This window comes from Lichenostomus cassidix, chromosome 2, assembly GCF_008360975.1.
Source record: "Lichenostomus cassidix isolate B80296 chromosome 2, HeHo_3.0, whole genome shotgun sequence".
Lineage (NCBI taxonomy): Eukaryota > Metazoa > Chordata > Aves > Passeriformes > Meliphagidae > Lichenostomus > Lichenostomus cassidix.
In genome coordinates, this window is record NC_139482.1 from 21401482 (window position 1) to 21421320 (window position 19839).

At 39.8% G+C, this 19839-nt stretch overlaps 1 protein-coding gene across 2 annotated transcripts in view; it reads right to left on the bottom strand.

The window, feature by feature from the left end:
- Nucleotides 1-474: 474 nt before the first annotated feature.
- The window catches only part of LOC146440946 (metalloreductase STEAP4-like), a 44382-nt gene continuing 25017 nt past the window's right edge, over nucleotides 475-19839 (bottom strand). For both annotated transcript variants that reach the window (XM_085050662.1, XM_085050663.1), the window contains 4 exons: nucleotides 5332-5787; nucleotides 3449-3976; nucleotides 2028-2192; nucleotides 475-1048 (listed from right to left, as the gene is read on the bottom strand). In XM_085050662.1, coding sequence (XP_084906788.1) covers nucleotides 779-1048; nucleotides 2028-2192; nucleotides 3449-3976; nucleotides 5332-5787 — 1419 coding nt within the window. In that variant the 3' untranslated portion in view covers nucleotides 475-778. The remainder of the gene's footprint in view (nucleotides 1049-2027; nucleotides 2193-3448; nucleotides 3977-5331; nucleotides 5788-19839) is intronic.

Below are 19839 nucleotides of genomic sequence, written 5' to 3' on the forward strand. Positions count from 1 at the left end.
CCTGAATTTCTGGTAGAGCAGTAGAAGCAAAGATTCATCAGTCCTTGACCCACACACTTTGAACATCAGAGCTCCTGGACATAAACTAAACAAATCATACTCAACTATCTCTAAGGCATGAACATAGCTCTCCTTGGATCAGATGTTAATGGAGGACAAACTCATGCTAGGAGGCAAAGCTCTGTTCCTCAGCTGGCATCCATCATACACCTGTTGTGTGGGTGCTGGTGGCTTCTGGGGGTAGAAACAGAAGGTAGAAGTGTGGAGAAACACAAGGAGATGTGTTTGGGATTCTGTGGATGTGTGTCAGTGCACGTAGAGCTGAGTCCCAATGGACAGGGCGGGAAAGAGGAGCAGACACTGTCTAACACCAAAGGTTACTGTGGCTCTGCCCAGATCTGGAGGAGTTTGGAACAACAGGGGAGGGACATGGAACACTGGAACAACAGGGGAGGGACATGGAACACTGGAACAACAGGGGAGGGACATAGAACACAATCTACTTCTCACGGATCCTTCTTGGGAATGGAGGGTGAATAGGTAAGGGGAAATCCACAGAGCAAAAGAGAGGATCTGCACCTTTGTGAAAGCATGCCTGGGGTGCAGAAACTCAATGGCCTCATTTGAATGTATTTTAAGCTTGTCATTGAGCTGGCTTTGTTTTACACAGGGCTTGGCCAAATTTTCACTTTTCTCTCCCTCTCCAGATAGAGTAGGCTCAAGATGTCATTTTGATATGCCCTCATGATAGTTTTTTAAATAATACAGTTCAGTGTAATTACACAGCAGATTTGTTGATAATGTAGTTTGACTGTTCTGAGTACTTGGGATTTCTCTCCCAGCCCTGTCGAATTCGTGTGAGAGGTTTGTCTACACAAGGAAATATCAGCACAAATTTGACAACCAGTACAGCACATGGAACAACAAGGGCTATCATGTAGATGTTTGGAAGATACCATTTGTATGCTGATGGGCTCAGGAACCATTTTCCACCATAAACCAGCACATGTGCAGTGCAGAAGATCAGTGCCAGATATCCCAGTTTGGACTAAAGGAGAATGGAGGAAAGAAAGAAGTGGAGGTTAAAACAGCAAATGAAACCAGAACAAATGCAATTTTACGGACATGGTAAGATTTGTGGCATGTGCCAACTTGGGGACTGATGAAATGAAACAGTTTTATACAATATAAAGGCTCTTATTTTTAAAAAAAATCCATTCAAATGGATATAAGTGAAATACAGGGTTTTTTTCTCCAATCATAACTCTGATAATTTTTCCTAGCTCACACATACTGCCTAGTGGCTGTCATATTTGTGAAAAAGAAGAGAAAATGCTGACATTCAATGGAGAGATCCAAGATTTTTTATGCTCTAGTGCTAATCCATCCATACTGTGCAAGTTTTTTGCCTTGATAAAACATTCATTGATAGTAATTTCCCCTTCTCTTGCCTCCCCTCCAGCCCAGCTCCTGCAGAGGCATGGCAGCTTGCATGAAACTTCCTCCAAATGCAGAGCTGAGATTATGGTGTTACCAAGGGCAGCCTGTTTATAGTCACAGTAGTTTTTACAGTCTGCAGAAAATTGCAGATTCTCTTTGGCATTCTTGCTTGGCATTGAGTTTTAAAGTAATTTTCAGCCCCATTTTCACTGAAGTATCTTGTGAACCAAAAAAATTAGCCCAATAAATGGCTAAATTATTTTGTGACTTGGTACAATTGTGGCATTTGATGTCAAAGTCAGCTTTTTGTTTGTGATGTAGGAGCTCACATCTTCCCAGCTTTCTCTTGTTAATGCACTATGCCCAGCTGAACAATAAGATGCCCTCAGAGCAGTTGTGGGTTTTTACAGCTCTATGACGATGTGGATTTTTTTTTTTTCACTGTGTGAAGATGCACAGTGCACAGATCTCATTTGTAGATATTAGTTGAGGAAAGCCATGAGTCTCTAGTAAACCTGCCCATGGCCATTGCTTATGAGGGAAGAAGGCTTTTTAGAAGAAGTTTTTTTTAGAGGTCCTCTTCTTACCTGTACAAATCGAAATTCTCGCCAGTTGACATTGTTGCTGACTGAAGGCAAGGAAGTTATTCCCAGAAGAACAAATAAAAAAAATCCTAAAATTCCCAAAGCCATATAAGAGTCCCTAATCCAGGCAGCAGTGTTGTCGAGTGGTTCTGTTTTATTGTTCAGTGCCTGAAGGAAAGAAGATCAGGTGTATTTTAGTGACAGCAGTTTTAGTATCAATAAGTAGAAAAAAATTCCTGGCAGGTAAGTAGGAGATATATGTTATACATTAACTCTCTGGAAATCACCAGAGATTTACTTTGAATGCTTAAAAGCAGAAGATGCATTATATTACATGTAGGCTCTATGTAACTGTAAGTGTAGTATATTTTTTTTTCTGTAGATGTGTTGAAGAGAGATATGTGATCCTTTGTTAAGTAAGATCAGAAAGCCAAAATATATTCTATTCTTGAAGGTATATGGAGATAGAGTATTTACATTTTCCCTGATTATTTTATTAATATGTCAGTTATCTAGGAGGAAAACTGAGGCCAGAAATCTCCTCAGCTCAGCATAATATCAACAAAACATAGGTATATCAATGTTTAAAAGAAACACAGAAGCTAGGAATATTACTCTATTTTAAAAACATTGGACTGTCCACATGGATTTCTGAAGCTCAGGATAGAAGGTAGTTTTAACAGGGCCAGAAGTAAGGATGACATTGTGGGAGGACGTCCTCCCTCTCCCCTCTCTCCTTCTGCTTCATGGCGGAACACAGATAGCTCCAGTGGGGTCAGAAGCCTAGCAGGAGGTTATCTCATGGCGCCCGAAGGTCTGAGACCTCTAACCTTGAATTCATATTTTAGTAGGAAGAGAGGATATGAAAAGAGAAACAAAGAAATTAATATGTGACTTAAAGGCATGCTTTTACAACTATAAAACTCACAAAAATATCCCAAAAGCAGAGGTTTCCTACACATACACTGAAGATGTGCAAGGAGCTTCTCCCCAGAGTCTGGACGCAGACTCTGTGGTTACTTTCCTGGGAATTGCGTGAAAGGATTCTCAAGTGTTCTCCACCACCAGTCGGCTGGTAAGATACTTTTGGTTCCCAAGTTATATTATTCTTGCTAGCTGTTAATAAGAATAGGTACCTTTTCATAATTGCAGTCTAGCTACTCATAGTTTGCAATCATTTTATTCCTGTAAGTATGTCCTAAGTTTTTATGTCTGTCATTTTCTGTCAAAGAAATGATAATTTATATCCTATTAGACTTAATCGGCCATTATTAAAGGACCTCGTGAACGAGACCGGGTCTTGGGGTGCTAGGCACCCTAATAAGAGTTACTGCCTGTTGCTAGAGGCCTGAGAAAATGGCAGAAACTCATAAAAACTCCTGTCTCCCAGTCATGACAGACAAAGAGCAGGGAACAAAACTTACCTGGGAGATGATTTCTTCACTGGTTGTCCACTTTACAAAGGTGCGGAGTGGAGTAACAAGATTGAACAAAACATGCAGGCAAGCAAATGCCAAGGCTATTAGTCCAAGTTGTTTCCTACACAGCATCCATTTGTCCAGCCAGTCTGGAAAACGGCGGTATTTGGTACCTCTGTATAACTGAATAATTGCAGCAAATATACCAGGAAGATAAACCAAGGCAAGAAGGGTGAGTGCCATTACTGGGCAGACCTGATTTGGAATGGTAATTGCAATAAAAAATGAAAAGTCATTCTTTTCATAAATGTAAGGGTAAATTACATCAAGAGCCAAACAGTAGAAGAAGAAGAATGCAGCTAGGCCAAGGGACAAAGAGATGGGAAACTTCCACATTGGGAAGAGTTGCAGAGGGTAATTTTCTATTTCCTGAGCAGCCAAGAGGGATCCCTTATCTACTGGGGTGAGACCCAGTGCACGAACAATATTCATCACCATTTGTTTAGCTTCCACATCATCTCCACAGACAAACACCTGCAGACAAAAACAAACAGAAGTTTTATTTTTACAGAGTTTTATGACATTCTCTACTGCCATCCTTCCTGGATATGGATAGTAAGCTTCCTAGGCTGCTTGTTGGCTTCCCTGCTGACCTTGATTAATATAGGCAAAAAGTAGTGTATAGGTACTTTTGGCAAAAAAGTCAAATGATTTCTAATATGATTCTTTACTTTGGGGAAGGAGATTGTTTCAAGTGGCAAAATTTTATATCTGGAGAGAACAATGTATAACATGTTTAGTACATGTCTTTGCATAGAAGACTTGACATACTTTTCTGAAGGTCTACAAGTAGTTTGTATGCACAAGATTTTATAGGACCAAACTGAAGCAAAATTTTGAATAGCAGTAAGTAAGAGCAAAATTGTCAATTGCTGCTATAGCAGTCCTTAAGTACTCCAGGGAAGTGAGGACAGAGATCTTTAAGACACAATTTTCCTGTCACAAAAGTAACTATTAGTTCTTTCCAGGTCTAGTAAAATAGTGAAAAAAACATTTTTTCTGTGAGTGAGTAAGACAATAGTCATTTTGGAACTGGGAGAAAGGGGGATATTTCTGCTCTTTTTGAGATGATGAAGGCTATAGAGCCTAGGGCTGGCAGCCCTTGGGTTTTTAGCCAAAACTGTTTATCTGGCAGCAGAGTTAGCAAAGGTTTGAGTAGCTGGGTGATTTCCTGTGTTGTACAAGAGCACTGTGCTTTGAAGTGGCAGAAACCAGGGTAATAATAAATGATTTGTCTCCATGTAAGCTGCCGTGTTGCTTGCTGTGGCCAGCTCTGTGCTTGCTGGCCTGTGGTTAAGGAGCTGGTTAAAATGGTTTGTGCACACTGATGTTGTGTTAAACTTTGGTGACAATGATTTAGAAACCTTTAGTACCTTATTCACCTTTTAGCTTACCTCCTTTGCCCATACTCATTGCCCTGTCATATCCCTTGCCACCCTTGTTTTGCTTTCTTCGTTTTATTCTCACTTTGAAAATTCCTCCTATCTCATTTCTGTTGAACTTTACAACCCCAAGGAACAACAAACAACCCCAACAATCCTCCTGATTTGTTGTCTTTCTTTGTACCTCTGCTGTCTTTCTTTCCTTGCTTCTCTGGTGTCTCTAAATACCTTCCTGAGTTCAGAGGGAAACAATTGATACTCCTTGTCATGCCATAATAATAACCCAAAGTAATTTTAGCTCCCATTTAGTTTGAAAAGGGAGATTATAGTGAAAATACCATCTCAACCCTGTCTGATTCTGATGTCCCAGCTGTGTTTTGTGTAGCTGACAGGAAGCCATGTGATGTGTGACTCTGTGCAGAGGAAATCCCCGCTGCTCAGCCTTACCTGCCGGCTTGCATCCAGCGTGCCTGACTGCAAGGCCCAGGCTGACACGGTGTTAAAGCCTTTCACAACCTTACTGCCAGGCAGCAGCTGAGCCAGGTACTCTGCGTTGGATTCAGGGTACTGGTTTAATTTCAGGTTGTTGCTTATGTCCACCAGGACTTTTCCATGGAGAGTTTCTGCTAGCGGCGTAAGAAAGTTGTAATGTTGCCTCTGGATTGCTATGATGATGACAGTGGCTTTCTGTGCTGCCTCTGCATGGCTCAACACCTCTGCATCCTTGGGAATCAGGTTGGATATCTGGGTGCTCCGACTTCCATACACCACGGAGTAGCCAGACTGAATCATTTTATACCCCAGAGCTCTTCCAAAATCTCCAGTTCCAAATATGCATACTGTCTCTCTCTTGTTAGAAGTGCTGGGAGCCAAAGCCATTATGTTGGAAGAATTTTTATTCATCTGTTAAAAAAAAAAAAATCATAGGAACAAATTAAGCAAAACATCAATCTCTTGAAAAGGAAAGGTTTGTATTCACTCTGGGTGTACAAAATAGACATCTTAGCATCTTTTTGTCCTTTAATGTGATTCCTGCACACTCTTCTGAATACACACTCTCAGCAGATTTATGTCCAGTTTTTAAAAAACCATTCTGACTATTCAGTTCTCCATCTCTTACAGCACCCTCTTTTCCATCCTTTTTATGGATTTTAACATCCAGCTGAACTGTTCCAGTTTTCCTCTCTCAAAGACAAAATAGAAGGAAAAGACACAGGAGCACAGAGAGCAAGTGTAGCATGCTTTTCAGTGTAATTTTTGCTTACTTATGCTATAGAAAAGCATTGAGGAGGAGTGTGTTTCTAATCAGATTGGAACCTGGAAGGTGTTTTTTAACATACTTTAAGAAGGGCTCCTATAAAAAGTAGCTATAAACCTATATCTTGTTCTTAGTATTTCCTTAATGCAAGTAGTCAGTGCCAGTTTGTTCTATTATTGTTCTTCAATTTCCTGAAGACTGTTCCATGGACAGTGGACTTGAATATTTCATGCTGAAAAAAGATTTCTGATATATATATATTACTCATAGTAAAATTCCCTTTGAGGTTTTTTTCTGTCTTCCTTTATCACTGTACCTGGCAGCTTCAAAGTCTTTAATGTATTATCCATGCAATAGCAGTGTGTTTGCTCTGTACTTGCAAAGTGAGACCCCTGATAAAAATACAGAATCGAAAAGATCTGTTTCAAAGGTCTTGCAGTAGGTCTACATGCTATTCTCCCTAACCAAAAAGTGAACTCAGAGCAGAAGGCCTAAGACCTCCAACAGGAGACCCTGAGACACTCCTCTCTTGGACTGTCCACTGGTACTTAGAGCAGCAATGTAATTTGCAAGAGTCCTGATTCCAGTCTTTTACTGCATCAGAGCTAACTGTCTTAATTAGAGCTGTGGGAATAACAGATTTTCCAATTTGCAGGAAAGAAATGCATGAAATGGTTAGCTAGAATTAAAACAACTGCTTTGCTCCTGCTCTTTATGAACCTTTTGCTTACGTTATTGTGTGAAGCACCATTCAGAAGGCTGCAATTTAAATGTACTGCCTTTTAAAAACACTGAGATGATGTTCTTTGCTTTCTTTTGTACTCTTCTCTAGCCAGAACAGTTTTTGCTTTTTGAAAATCCAACATGATTTTAAATTATTTGACCCAAAACTTGCATTTGTTTGTGAATGAAAACAATCAAGCCTCAGCTTCCCCCTAGCTGCCATGACCTAGGGATAAGAGCTGTGAGTCAAGGATGCAAATATCTGTGGCCTATGCTGTGGGGTGCAATCTTTGCTAGCAAGATAGACATATAAATTCTTGTTCTGAGAATCCCATGGGAAGATTTTGGCTTGGACTAGCTGTGTATGCAGGTATGTAGCCCTCAGCTGGCATCAGAGCCTGCCCAGCAGCATTCTTGCACTGAGCTGTGGGAGCCCTGGCTTAGAGAGGTGCCAAGAGAGTTCCTGTGGTCATTAGGGGAGGTGAGGATTCAGGGAGAGTAGGGCTGAGCCCCTGTGTGCTGGAGGATCTGTGTGCTGGGACAGGTGCCATGGGTGTTAATGCAGTGCAGCAGGGTGTTAATCCTGGCTCTGTGCAGCTGGACTCCATGGGCTTTGTCAAGGAGTACACTGAGCATGGAAATAGATCCTCAAAGGGACCCATCTGAATGTGTCTTGCATATTTGTGTGCTCTGACACATGCATAAAATTGCAGAGTCCTTTGACATATTTAAAAATCATTCTCTGAGGGCTTCATTAATGTCCCACAAGGCTCTAATGTGACTAAAGCTATAAAGTTCATTTCTGTAATTTCAAAAAGAACAGAAGAGTTGCTTCTGCAATATTAATAAATTGCTCATCTCAGTACCTAATAAGACTCAAGTCTCCTTAATTTCAATTTGTAACAAAGTAGCCTCCTATCAAAAATAAAATGTAAGACTTATTTGTAACATGCAATCATCCAGCTGAAAACATCTGTATTTGTCTTCAAGAAATCCTCAAGTTATTGCTGAGTGAACTTTGCAATTTATTCTCCTCTCCAAAGTAAGACTGGAAAAAATAAAACTCAGATGGATGATATCAGGTATTATATTTGGTAGATCAGTCAACTTATGTTTTGTTTGGGCTTATAAAAATATTTAACATAGAAATGGATCCACCAGCCAGAAGTAAGTATATAAAGTACTTCCATTGTTCACTATTACTGAACATGTCATTTACTAGTGAATACTGAACTCATTTTGCAAAAGAAGAAAAAAAGAGGGAGATGAAAAGAAATATTAATGGAAGGAATATTTTTTTCAAAAATACGTTTTCTTGAAGTGCTATTGAAGATGTAAAGGGAATGTACAAGGCATAGAAAACTGATGAGAGTTAAGATTTTCTTTAGTACTTGTGGTCTGATTTAGCTTAATATCATTTTTAACAAGAGAGAAAATTTTCTTGAATAAATTAAGCAGAATTCACCTTTTCTTTCCAAGAGTTACTTAATAAGGATGCCCACAGCTGTTATGATAGCACACATTATATATTAGACATAAACTCTTCACCTATGAACTTTTTAACAAATGAATTACATTGTAAAACTGATAGTGCATCTGCTATTTCTGAGAATCACGTGAGACAAGGCAAATTTACTTCTAAATTCCAGGTTTTCTGGACCATGTCTTCTTCTAAAAAATGCAGTAATTAAGTTAATTTTCTCCATACAACCCTTCTTTTTCTTCCCCTCATCATGTCTTGGTGTCAGTTGGCTCTTATTGAACTAAAAGAAGGTTGTAGGCTTAGCAATGAACGTCTGGAGTTTAATTCAGGCAGTAGGATATGAGCATATAGAGAGTGCATAGACATGTTCTGGCATTGCTGTGTGTACAAGAAAATGCAGCATCTCATGGAAACTGTGTGGTTGCAAAGTCAAAAGAAGGAAATTGGACTCCCAGATTGATGACAGCTGGAGCTGGAATGTAAGAAGATAGTAATTTTCTCTAGGACAAGGTTTTATTGTCATGTATCAGTGTGAAAGATGGGAAGCAGAAGTATATCTCACAAGACACAAGGCTTGTTTGGTGAGTGGGAGCTGAGCCCAAAGGCTGACACTGGGCTATCACTCAGCAGCCAGTGGCAGTGGAGCTCTGCTCCATGCCCATGGGTTATGCTGGGTGCTCTCAAAGCACCTGAGGAAAGCAGAAATGCCAGCAAAGAAACATGCAGTAATCATTGTCTGTTCTTTTACAGATGTAGCCATATATTATCTGAGAAAAAGCTATAGAGATTTGTATGCATACATAATTGTTTTATTCATATCCATCCCCCTTACATTAGAGCACTAATAATGCCTTTTGTTATTTGAAAGATAATCCATGTAAGCTTCTGCAATGATTAACTGTGTCCTTTCTCATCTGCATTATTGTTGTATTCTTGTACACTGACTTATCCTGTTTTAAGGAAAATGGTGGTCATCTCTGAGTTTAAATTAAAAGGAGATACTGAAAGAAAAGAAATCACCTGCAAGACTGTAATTTTTCCTCATTGCATAAACACTAGGGGAAGTGAACAAAGGTACAACATTTAGTTAAGCAGTTATATGCAAATACTTGATTACATAGGAAATTGAATGAAGGCAGGCACACTGCCTTGCACATGGAATGAAGGAGGGATATCCTAATAGAAGCAATACCACAGATGAAGTCCAATTCCAAAAGTGGAAAAGTGGAGATGGGATGGATAATGGAAATAGTAGAAAGATGTAAAATGAAGTGCAGATAGAAGATCAGTGGAATGATTTGATTCAAAAGTTAGAAAGACAAGATGAAAGGAGCAGGAAAGAGTAATATTGTTATTTACATTTTAAAAATGAACAAGACAATTAGCTCTGGTAGTGATCTCAAGAGGTTATCTAGTCCATCTCCCTTTCTAAGGCAGAATCAAACTTGTGTTTAAACCAAGTCTAGCAGATGCTTGTTTCACCTGTTTGTAAGACCTTCCTGTGTTGTGTATACTGAAGCTCCTTGCTTACTGCTTTCTCAGCCATTTTATTAGGGAGAGTTTCCTATGAGCAATCTGTATTGCCTCCCCCAGTGTATACACAGCCATCAAAGCTGTCAATTTCTCCCCCTTCTCTTTACAGCAGCCTCTGTTGGACATGAAAGCTGTTACCATTTCACCCTTTTCTTCTAGAGATAAAACAGTCCCACATCTTTCCTGCAACTTGTGTTTCTGAGAACTGGTAATTAAAAGTGTGGTGCTAAAACTGACTGCAGTACTCTCACAGAGATCTTACCAGCTAGAGAAGGATTGCTTCAGTTGCCTCACAGAGCACATGCAATCCTGCTGTCACATTTGTCTCATTCACAGCACAGCTGATTTGTAGTCAGTTTGTGATGCATGAAGGTGATGAGTGCTTTCACAAGTAGTGTGTGGCAAGAGGGACCAAGATGTGGAGTGCTACAGCTGGTGCTGAGCTCATGATTTGCACACCATCCACGTGTCAGATTTCCACCTTGGACTAACTTCAGTCTAGCACTGCAGCCTGCATGCCAGTAGCAGCTGAGTGCATTTGGGTTCACCTAAAACACATCTTCTGGCTCACCTTTTGTGGTAAGGAATCTAGTATGGTGCAAGATCAGTCTGTGGTGTAAAGCAAAGCTTGAAAAGTGATGATCTGCTTCTGTATCTGATCAGAAACACTAGTGCAAATGCATCCTGTTACACCCAATCCTTTAACTGGACTTCTCCCACACCACTTGCTCCAGTCTCAATTTCTGTAGTGTTTTCTGACTCAGAGCTGTATTGTGCACTTGTCCCTGTTGAATAGCACCATATTTTTTCAAACTGTAGCTTCAATTTGTCAAGATCATTCTGATTGCCAGGCTGTCCTCTAAGTTGCTTGCAGCCCTTTTCAACGTTGTCAGAGTGTCAGCTTTAATGAGTGGAGTTTCTATTTTGGCATCTACACCATTGAATGAAATTCAGGAATAGGAGTTTTGCCAGGAGAGACTCCCTGTATACCTGCAGTAAATGCAGTCTTTTATTTTGACCATGGCTCACTGAAAGACTGAAAATATTTTCTTTTGCTAGTTTCACAGAACCCTACCTTATATTAGTTTAATCTAAACTGCATTTTCGTAGTTTGCTTTTGAAATATTCTTGTAACATTTACCATGCTAAAAAGTTTGCTCACGTCAAGCTGTATCACATCTGTGACTCACAAGGCCTGTTATCCTTTTGTAAGAAATAATGGGGTTGGTTTGGAATGACTTATTTTTGATTAATCCATGTGCCTAGAATCTGTTTCTTTCTTATCTTCTACTTGCTTCCTCTATTTGTTTGAGAATTGTATTTAAATGGATTGGGCCATAATTCTGCACCTCCTCTTTCTTCTTACACTTAAAGATATCTGTTACTGCCTCTCCAGTCTTTCAAAGCTTTAGCTCTTCCCCACAATTCTTAAAGACAGTTATTTACAACTGTGGAAATGCTTCAGTTACCATCTGAACAGTGCAAGATGAATTCCATCAGCCTCGCTGATCTAAGGTCTATTAACTCACCTAAGCCCAGCCTAATCTCATCCTTCTGTTGTTTAGCAAGAATTTCCAGCTTTTTGCTACTGATGTAAACCCTTCTATCATGGTTGACCCTTCCAGTGAACAAAAAGTGAAATAGCCATTACAGACTTGGCTTTCTTGGAGTCATTAGTCCATAGCTTTCTCTCAGCTGAGTGGTGGATCAATCCTCTCCTTGATTTTTCTTTAACAGTTTTGTTTTTACAGGAATTTTTTGTTATTCTATATGTACCTCTCTAATTATATTTCCTTTTATGCTGTGGCTGTTCAAATCATATCAACATATTAGCACAATTCTGTGCTTCTCCATAGATTTTAGCTTATGTGTGTTATTTGACTTTGAAGTTTCGAAGAACTGACTGCTGTTATGGCAGTCCTTGCTCTGCATTGCCATCTTTATATTTCTGCTTTTAGCAGAGTTTCTTTAAGCAGCTGCCAATCTCCTGCCCTCATTTTCTTCTCAAATTGATGTTACTTTTCATGTAACATCACCTTCCCATCTTCAGAAATCTAGTGTATTCAGCTTGTTGTTCTTCTAGGGGAACAAATCCATTTTTGAGCACTTGATGTTTCTTGGTGGTCTGTGGTGGCTCCAAGCTGTGACAGAGCTTCTGTATTTTCCGCTCTTTTTCCAAAATCTTCTACTGGGATTATGTTATTTTATCTCTTGATTCAGGGCAAAAATTTACAAGACAAAGCAGGATATAAGGGCTATGAGAAGAGAAATGGCCAAAGCATAGCCAGAAATTTGATCTGTTTCCATGTAAAAGAAAAGTTAATAAGTAGGTTATGGTGTTGTCAACTGTAGGAACTAGTGCCAGGATTTACAACACTGGTCCATTTATCTTTTTCCTTTTTTAAAATTTTTTTCTATTGAAGCTTGTTTTAAGAATCATAATCTCAAAGGTGGACATAAGGATTATAGAAAGAACAAATATTATGGGAGCTTTACTTAAAAAAAATAATAGTCAAAGGCCTTCTTTGTATGTAAACTAATTATTTTTACCACTATTTCCATGCAAATAACAGCAAGGATTCTGTTACACAATGCAAATAACAGAGTGTTAGGGATGAGAATGGCCTACCTGAAGCATCTTGCCATTGCTCTAGTGTCGCTGTTGAGCAGCTAGCAGAGTAATGAAGGCACCAGTTCTCAGTGGCAAGAAGGAATGACCTTTATTGTTTTGATTTCATCATATATATAGACTATTCAAAAGTCACCCAGATTGGTCGGTCAGAAGCCTTCCCCCAGGCCTGATTGGCCAGGCCTGCACTGCCCAAGTTCTGGGACACTGTTCCAATAACATCCAAACTTTATCTTTATTTACAAAACACAAGAAAATTCTCATGGGAAAAACCTGTGCTAGCCACACTCTAGCACAGCATTCTGGAGGCAAATAAAGGTCCTGACATAATACATCTTGCTCATCATATAGCACACTGAGTGTAAATTCATATGGGTGAATTCATTTACAGTTATACAGAAGTCATGACAACAGTATTGAATGCATATTCCAGCAATTCTGTGTAGTAGAATATGGGTATGAAGTCTGTTTTCTTTCCAGAAAAACCTTGTTTCTCCATATTTCAAAAGGGTTATTTTTCTATAACAGCAGAGAGGTACTTGGACTGACACTTTGGATGTTATGAAATGGAGTCCTTTGCACAGATGAGCTCTGATAGTACCTTGCTGCATGGAGAAATTAATTCTTCCCTCGGGTTCACTAACCTGTGATGTTTAACTCTGCTTGTACAATAGTGAAACAGGTACATCTGGGATAAGTAGTTTGAGTTCAGACTATGCCCTCATTTTAAGCTGTCGATATGACTTCTTACACCATACCATAACTGTTTCTATTTTTTTTTTTGGCTTCTCTGTCTCTCATTTTCATTACATCAAATAACAGCTGAGCTTTCTCACACAGCATCCACATGGATAAGTCCTCAAGCCTCTGCTAGAGGCTATTTTCAGTCCAAGTTCTGTATCTCTCTGGTCAGGAAGCACCTGGAAGCATGCAGTTCCTTACATGGACTCAGGAACTTGCTCATGCTTTGAACCTCTTAGGCAGGGCTGAGTGCATGACAACTCACTTCAACCCCAGAGGTTCAGAGCATGTCTCTTCTAAAACATTTTGAAAACAGATTCCCACCACCACTAGAGAGAGTAAGCCCTGAACACTGCTAGACTTAATGTGACTATTCATTTTAATTTTGCTGGGCCACTGTGAGCTGATGTTGGGTTGTCATTCAAGGCTGAAATGGTGAAAAGAAACCCCTGTCTCATGTCCTTCTGACCTTCCTCGTACCTCCTTGAACAGACCAAGCAGGTTCAGTCAGGTTTGCTCTCCCAATGCCTCTGTGCACACCTAATGCCCCCATGCCTGATAAACATAAATCCCTCTCCATCATGGCTGGGCTGCACTCCTGGTAACCATGGTGCTTTTACACCATCCTAATGGTGTTTACTTATGCTGGTGGCAATGAAGAACACTGCCTATGACCAAAGGTCCCAAAGGCAGTGGAAATGGCCAGTAATATTTATTTATTTATTTTTAAATATTTTTTATATATATCAAGCCTTTCTTTCTCATTGTTTCCTTTAAATTCTCCATAGCTGTGGGTGGGCATGGTGAACTTGAACCAAATAAGTAAATGAGTGTATATGTTTATTTGGATTTATACATTTTCCTCAGATATTTTTTAGTTTTCCATACTGTCAAGTTCTCCAAAGTTAAACAGTTTTTTTTCTGGAATAGAGTTGATTCTCATTATTTTCTTAAATATTTATTGCATATACTGGGAAGTAGAAGTCATACCCAACAGGGCGGGGGGGGCGGGGGGCTGTGTGTGTAAATAAGACTCCTGCTTTGTCTTGTAATCTATGACCAAAAGGTGTATATTAGACAAAAATGGCCCAATAGAGTAAAATTACACATAGCAGCCCATTAAGTATAGTAGAAAAAGAGAGAAAAGAAATGATTACTTCATTTCTTGCATAAGTAGTGCTGCATCTTTGGAATAGTTTATGAAGTATTTCACACATGCTTAATATACAGTAATCCTGGTGTAACTTGGGAAACAGGTGAAATAAGATTTAAAAATTCTCCTCAGAAAGACATGTACACTACTCTGAGGCAATCCCATCTACTTAAAATTTCATTTTCCTATTCCCAAAGAGAGAGAAAGAATGTACTCTATAACAAATACTGTTTCTTGTAAGCTGACAGCTGTGGAACCAAATCTACCCTGGATTATAAATTGCATTTTCAGTTTCTTGATACACCTAAAACTAAAAGGCATGTGGCTAAACTACTCTCCCATGATTAATCCAGTACTTAAACACATAAAGAAAACAGCATAATAGCTCCTAACAAATGTATTACAACAAATTATTCATGAATTTTCTTTTAAGTAAATGAATATCTGCTGTTCCTCTCAGCAGAAAATCCTGGGCTCCAAGTTTTGACAAAGCTGATAAAAAATAATTGTTTGAGACAATAAATCCTCCTGTGGAGGACATTGCATTTCCCACATCTTCACTTTTTATCAGGAGTACACTAAAACTGCCTGGAGGCTCTTCAAACAGATGATATATAGGCCTAAATAGATGTGCTTAATGCTGTCTAAATCATAGCAAAGTACTGAGAGGGCTGGAAATCTCACCACCTCCAACTGCTCCCATAAACACGTTAAGACCTAGCTATAACTTGAGTAATTTCCTCAGTCTCTTCAGGGCTGTTGTTCTATTCTGAGCTGTGTAGGTAATAAGCTTTAATCCAGCCTGTTCAACTGCAAGAAGAATGAAAATATTTCTTAAAACACCTGAAGGTGAACAAGAGTGAAAGGGAGAGGGAGACCTGCCTACAGTGCGGGGGCACTGGGCTTATCCCTGCTGGCCCAGGAGATGTTCTGACATCTTCCAAGACATGCTTGCAGATCCAGCAGGTGTGGAGAGGCATCCCTTGAATTCTGGCTGAGTCCTCCCCTCACTGATTTTTTGGAGCATCTTTTATCTGCCATTTAGAGACATTAACAAGTAGCTGTATCTCGCAGAGAAATAACACTAGAAATAATGAAGCCTGGCTTCCTAGGGGTTTGTGTTTCTTGACTGATTACAAGCACTGATTGAAACAGTTTCCAATCACAGGAGATGACTCCTATAACATTTTTTCTAGTGGATTTTAGGCATTTCAAATGTATATAGTCACACTATAGTCTTGCATTCTTCAGGACTCTTCTGTGGGGTCTTCAGCTGCCCTTTTTCATGCAACATGAGGACAAGAGAGTACTCTGCCCTCTTAGTATATTTGAAATCATCATTAAAAAATGAGTGAGGAACACACATAAATGTAAGACACTCAGGTACCTCTGCATGAGCAGAGAAATCTCACTTCCTGCAGAAATCAAGCAAAGTAATGGACACCCTAAAACATTTGTAAAGTGCACACACCCAAATGCATGTCTGTATCACCAAAAGAGAAGGCAGCAAGTGAGGAATGGCTCTTCAGTTTTGACCCTACATCATTGTAGTCTCCTGAAAGTACGGAGAATGAGGCAGGGGATGTTATTTGGGAGGCTTTTACTGACAGCCCATCAGTGCCTTGCACTGAGATTGGAATTAGTTGGAATTGCACCAGCAACCAATCAAAACCAGACTTTCAGAAGAGAGCATGAAAAACCTGTCTCTCTTCCCAGTTATCCTGATGAATTGTTGATTTGCAGTTCACTTGCATTTGGACCAGGTTGCACAAGTGGCAAAATGAAGCCCAGTTATTTCATTAAACCTTTCACAAAATCAAGGGTGATGTGGCTGCAGTGGTGCAGTGACAATGTTCTTGATTGTCTTATGCTTTTAGAAATCTGAGAGGTGAAAATATGATGAAAGATTTAAGGAAACAGACCACGAACATGAAGTTTTCTTGCCAAAACAAATAAATGTGGATTTACAATATTTCTGGAATGGAGCCAAGCAGATTTTACAGAAAGTTCATTAATCTGTGTTAAAAGACATATGACTGGATGACAATCCAAGACAGTGGATAACTTTATCAGTTCCCTTACTCTATTGATATGAAGTATACTAATTGTATTTACTTACTCCTTTTGGTTTCTTTTATGTGGACTTGAACATTTTCCTCTCTCACTTGACTGAATTTGAGTGGCATCTGCAGAGACATGCCTGCCTCCAGGACACAATGAACACTGAGGAAAAATTCTTATCTGGCAACCTTTTAAATTCTTCTCAAGGTGGAAGAAGTTCCCCTTCTTACTGAACTACTGATTTCAAAACTCTTTAAGCAATAACCTTAAGCTACAGGCTTTGAAAATTAATTGCTGAGAAGCTTGAATTTAGAAACATGCTTTTAAAATAGAAAAAAAACCCCTCAGCAATGGAATTAGTAAAAAATTGACAGAATGTTTCAGGTCAGCATCCTATACTGAGAAAGATCTAGGGTTTGTTTTTGTTTTTCTTTTTTGACCAAAGCTTTCTTGGAGTTCAGCCCAGGTTTTGCAGATGCCAAAGCTGCTGCTGGTGATTCCAGCCTGGCAAGCAGGGATGGGTGTGCTCAGCAGTGAGTCAGTAGCTCCTCTCCCAGCCAAGAGGTTGGTACAAATGACACCTCTCTGCCAGGAAACTGCCTTACGGCACTGCTCTTGGAGCAGAATTGCTTACAGGACAGCCAGAGTTATCCTGTGCCACTGCATAGAGGGCAGGAAACCTTCCAAAACATCTCTTACAAATCCCTGCTGCCTCTGACCTCTTACATAGGGGATGCTGCCTTCAGAGAACTCACACTGATTTCTTTCTTCTATTTGCTCCTGGGTCTCAGCCAAGGTCATTGGGTACCTCTTGTTCCTACTCCTGTGAAAAATGTGGGGTCAAGGCAGAAGTCACTCTTGGTTCTGCATGTCAAGACATACAATAAGCAAGAAAGGAGTGAAGGAAAAGGTGGATATTTGGAACATGATGTGGAGTAGAGACAAATGAAAAGCTTCTTACTAAACTTAGCTGAAGAGCAAAGAGGGTGCCAGGAGGTACAAAACAAAGTGTCATGCTGCTTTTGTAATTGCCTAATTGGACAAAATAATTCCCTCCTGCAGGGTGACCCTCTCTTGCATCTCCAGCAAGGAAATGCAATACAAAATAAGGAACTGAGTTTTCTGAATAAACCCATTGTCTTTATTGAATTACCATTTTATGCCATTACTCTTATTGCATAATTATCCACTTGTTGTGAGTACTCACATCTTTTTATGTATTTCCTGCTCTCACAGTCATTGTAGCGTAGGACCACCCCAGAGAAATCCTTTGTCAAACATTCTTCTGCCTTAATGATGCCAGAAAGTGTTTTGCTCTTTGGCAATCAACCTCTCCACTAAATTTCTTAGCTCTTAAGGCTTGTTTATCTAGAGGCCTCCAGAAACTTGCTCACATAGTTGGCATCACTAAAGGTGACAGGCAGCAGTAAAACACTTTGATCCCAGTCCTCAGGTGCTGTAGCTTGTCTGAATTGGATGGCTGAGCCTTTTCACCATTGATCAAGCAGTTTGTAGCAGATTATTATAATTAAGCACCTTTGAAGTGCCAAGTTATATGAAGCTCTGGCACAGTTCTGGTTGCAGAATTCAAATAAAATTTATTAATAATCTCATTTTTTAGGGATATCAAGCTGTTTATGGAAGTGGTTTTTCTGTACATTCTTATTTGTCCTGGTGAGGCTGCTCCACTTGGGAAAACCACATGTAGGGAAATCATCCAGAGCTAAGAACCTGTTCTTACTCCTGATTTAATCTTAACCTCATGTTTTCCTAAGCTAGTCATGGGAAATGCATTTCCCAGTGGAAGGTTAGACCTAGCCCTGCTGCTGAACCAGGCTGATCTGCGTCACTCTGCCAGTGCAGCACACAAGGCAGCTCAGCCAAGCATCAGAAGAGCAGTCCCAAGCCAGGCAGCCTGAGCCTGTCTCCAGCAAACTGCTACCACCGAAGTTAGAACATTTTTCTGGTAACCCCACCAGGAGAGACATCACCTCAACAGTTTACTAAAGGAAAAAAAAATGGCTTAAAGTCACCTTTGCAATTGCATATCCAGGGCTTCACTGTGAAGTTGGGAGGAGGCTTTGTCAGTCCTCTAATTAATGTTTTTGCTAGCAGCTATTCCCACTCTTTGACTGTTTCCAAGACGCACCAGTATAACCAGTGCTTATGCGAGCACAGCCCCAGCACCCTGCCCAGACCTCCAGAGCTGCTAGGAGAGAGCTGTTGGGAGCCCAGAAAGGGCTCACAAGGACATTTGGGAGTTCACCCATTTCTCACAGCCCTGCCTACAACAAATAGTAAGTGAATTTACTGACTATTTCATTTGCAGTGCTCTCACTATGGGGAGTACATGTTGGAGAAATTTTGAAAAAGAAGACAATATCTGGTTCTAAACAGTGATGTCAAAAGAGGAGGAAAAACCTCGGTATTTTGTTTTAGAGCATGCAGGGACAAAAACTCTCCACATTTGAGCTGCAATAAGCATGCAGATGTGACATTTAAATACCTGTCCCTACCTTTTCTTCCCAAAACCCAGCTTTTGAGCCCCAAAGTCAGTCTACATTCAATTCTGAATAGAATAAAATGAAGACAAAATGCCAGTGCCTCTAAAATGTCCCACAGCGAATAAGATATTAAAAATGTTGCAGTTCCACTCTTCTAGCTCAGCAACAAAGATGATAATGGAAGAAGTGTTGGCTCAAATCTTGAAGTTACCAAATAAACAGGTTTAAGTAAAAATAGACTGGGGAGCAGTGAAAGAGACCTTAAAATATGTAGATTTTAATTACTCTGCCTGAAAGTCTCAGTTGCTGTGTGTATTTTTGAGAGATTGGGTTTATAGGGAGGACCTAATGCCTATGCTGATGGGGTTTTTACTTTGGACTAGCTCTGATCTGGTCCTGTGAGCTTAATTGCAATTAGCTGTGAGATCGTTTTGTTTCACCCACAAGCAGCCAAGATTGCATGTCCCCAGCTCCTCTGCAATGAGAGACATGGAATGCTACATGGTGGAGGACAGCAGAATCATTCCCAAATGAGCTCCTGCTCTGAAATAAAATACTAGTGTAGGCCACACACTTTGCTAATAATTTCTCAACCCAAAGTAGACCCTTCGTCTGGTTATCATTTCTGTCTCTAACTGAGAGAAGTAATTAAAAAACATGCCATCTGCCTCAAAATGTACAGATATGGAAAGTGCCTAATATATTTGTATAAGAATATTCCAATATGGAGGAAGAAAACAGAAAGATGTTTGATTTCTCAATGTCTATTGCAATATTTTGGTATGTAGTTATAGTGCTACTTCATGCTAGTCTAAATAATTGCTATTAACAAATCTAGGAGCTTCAGAAAGGCCACATCTAAAAAAGAAT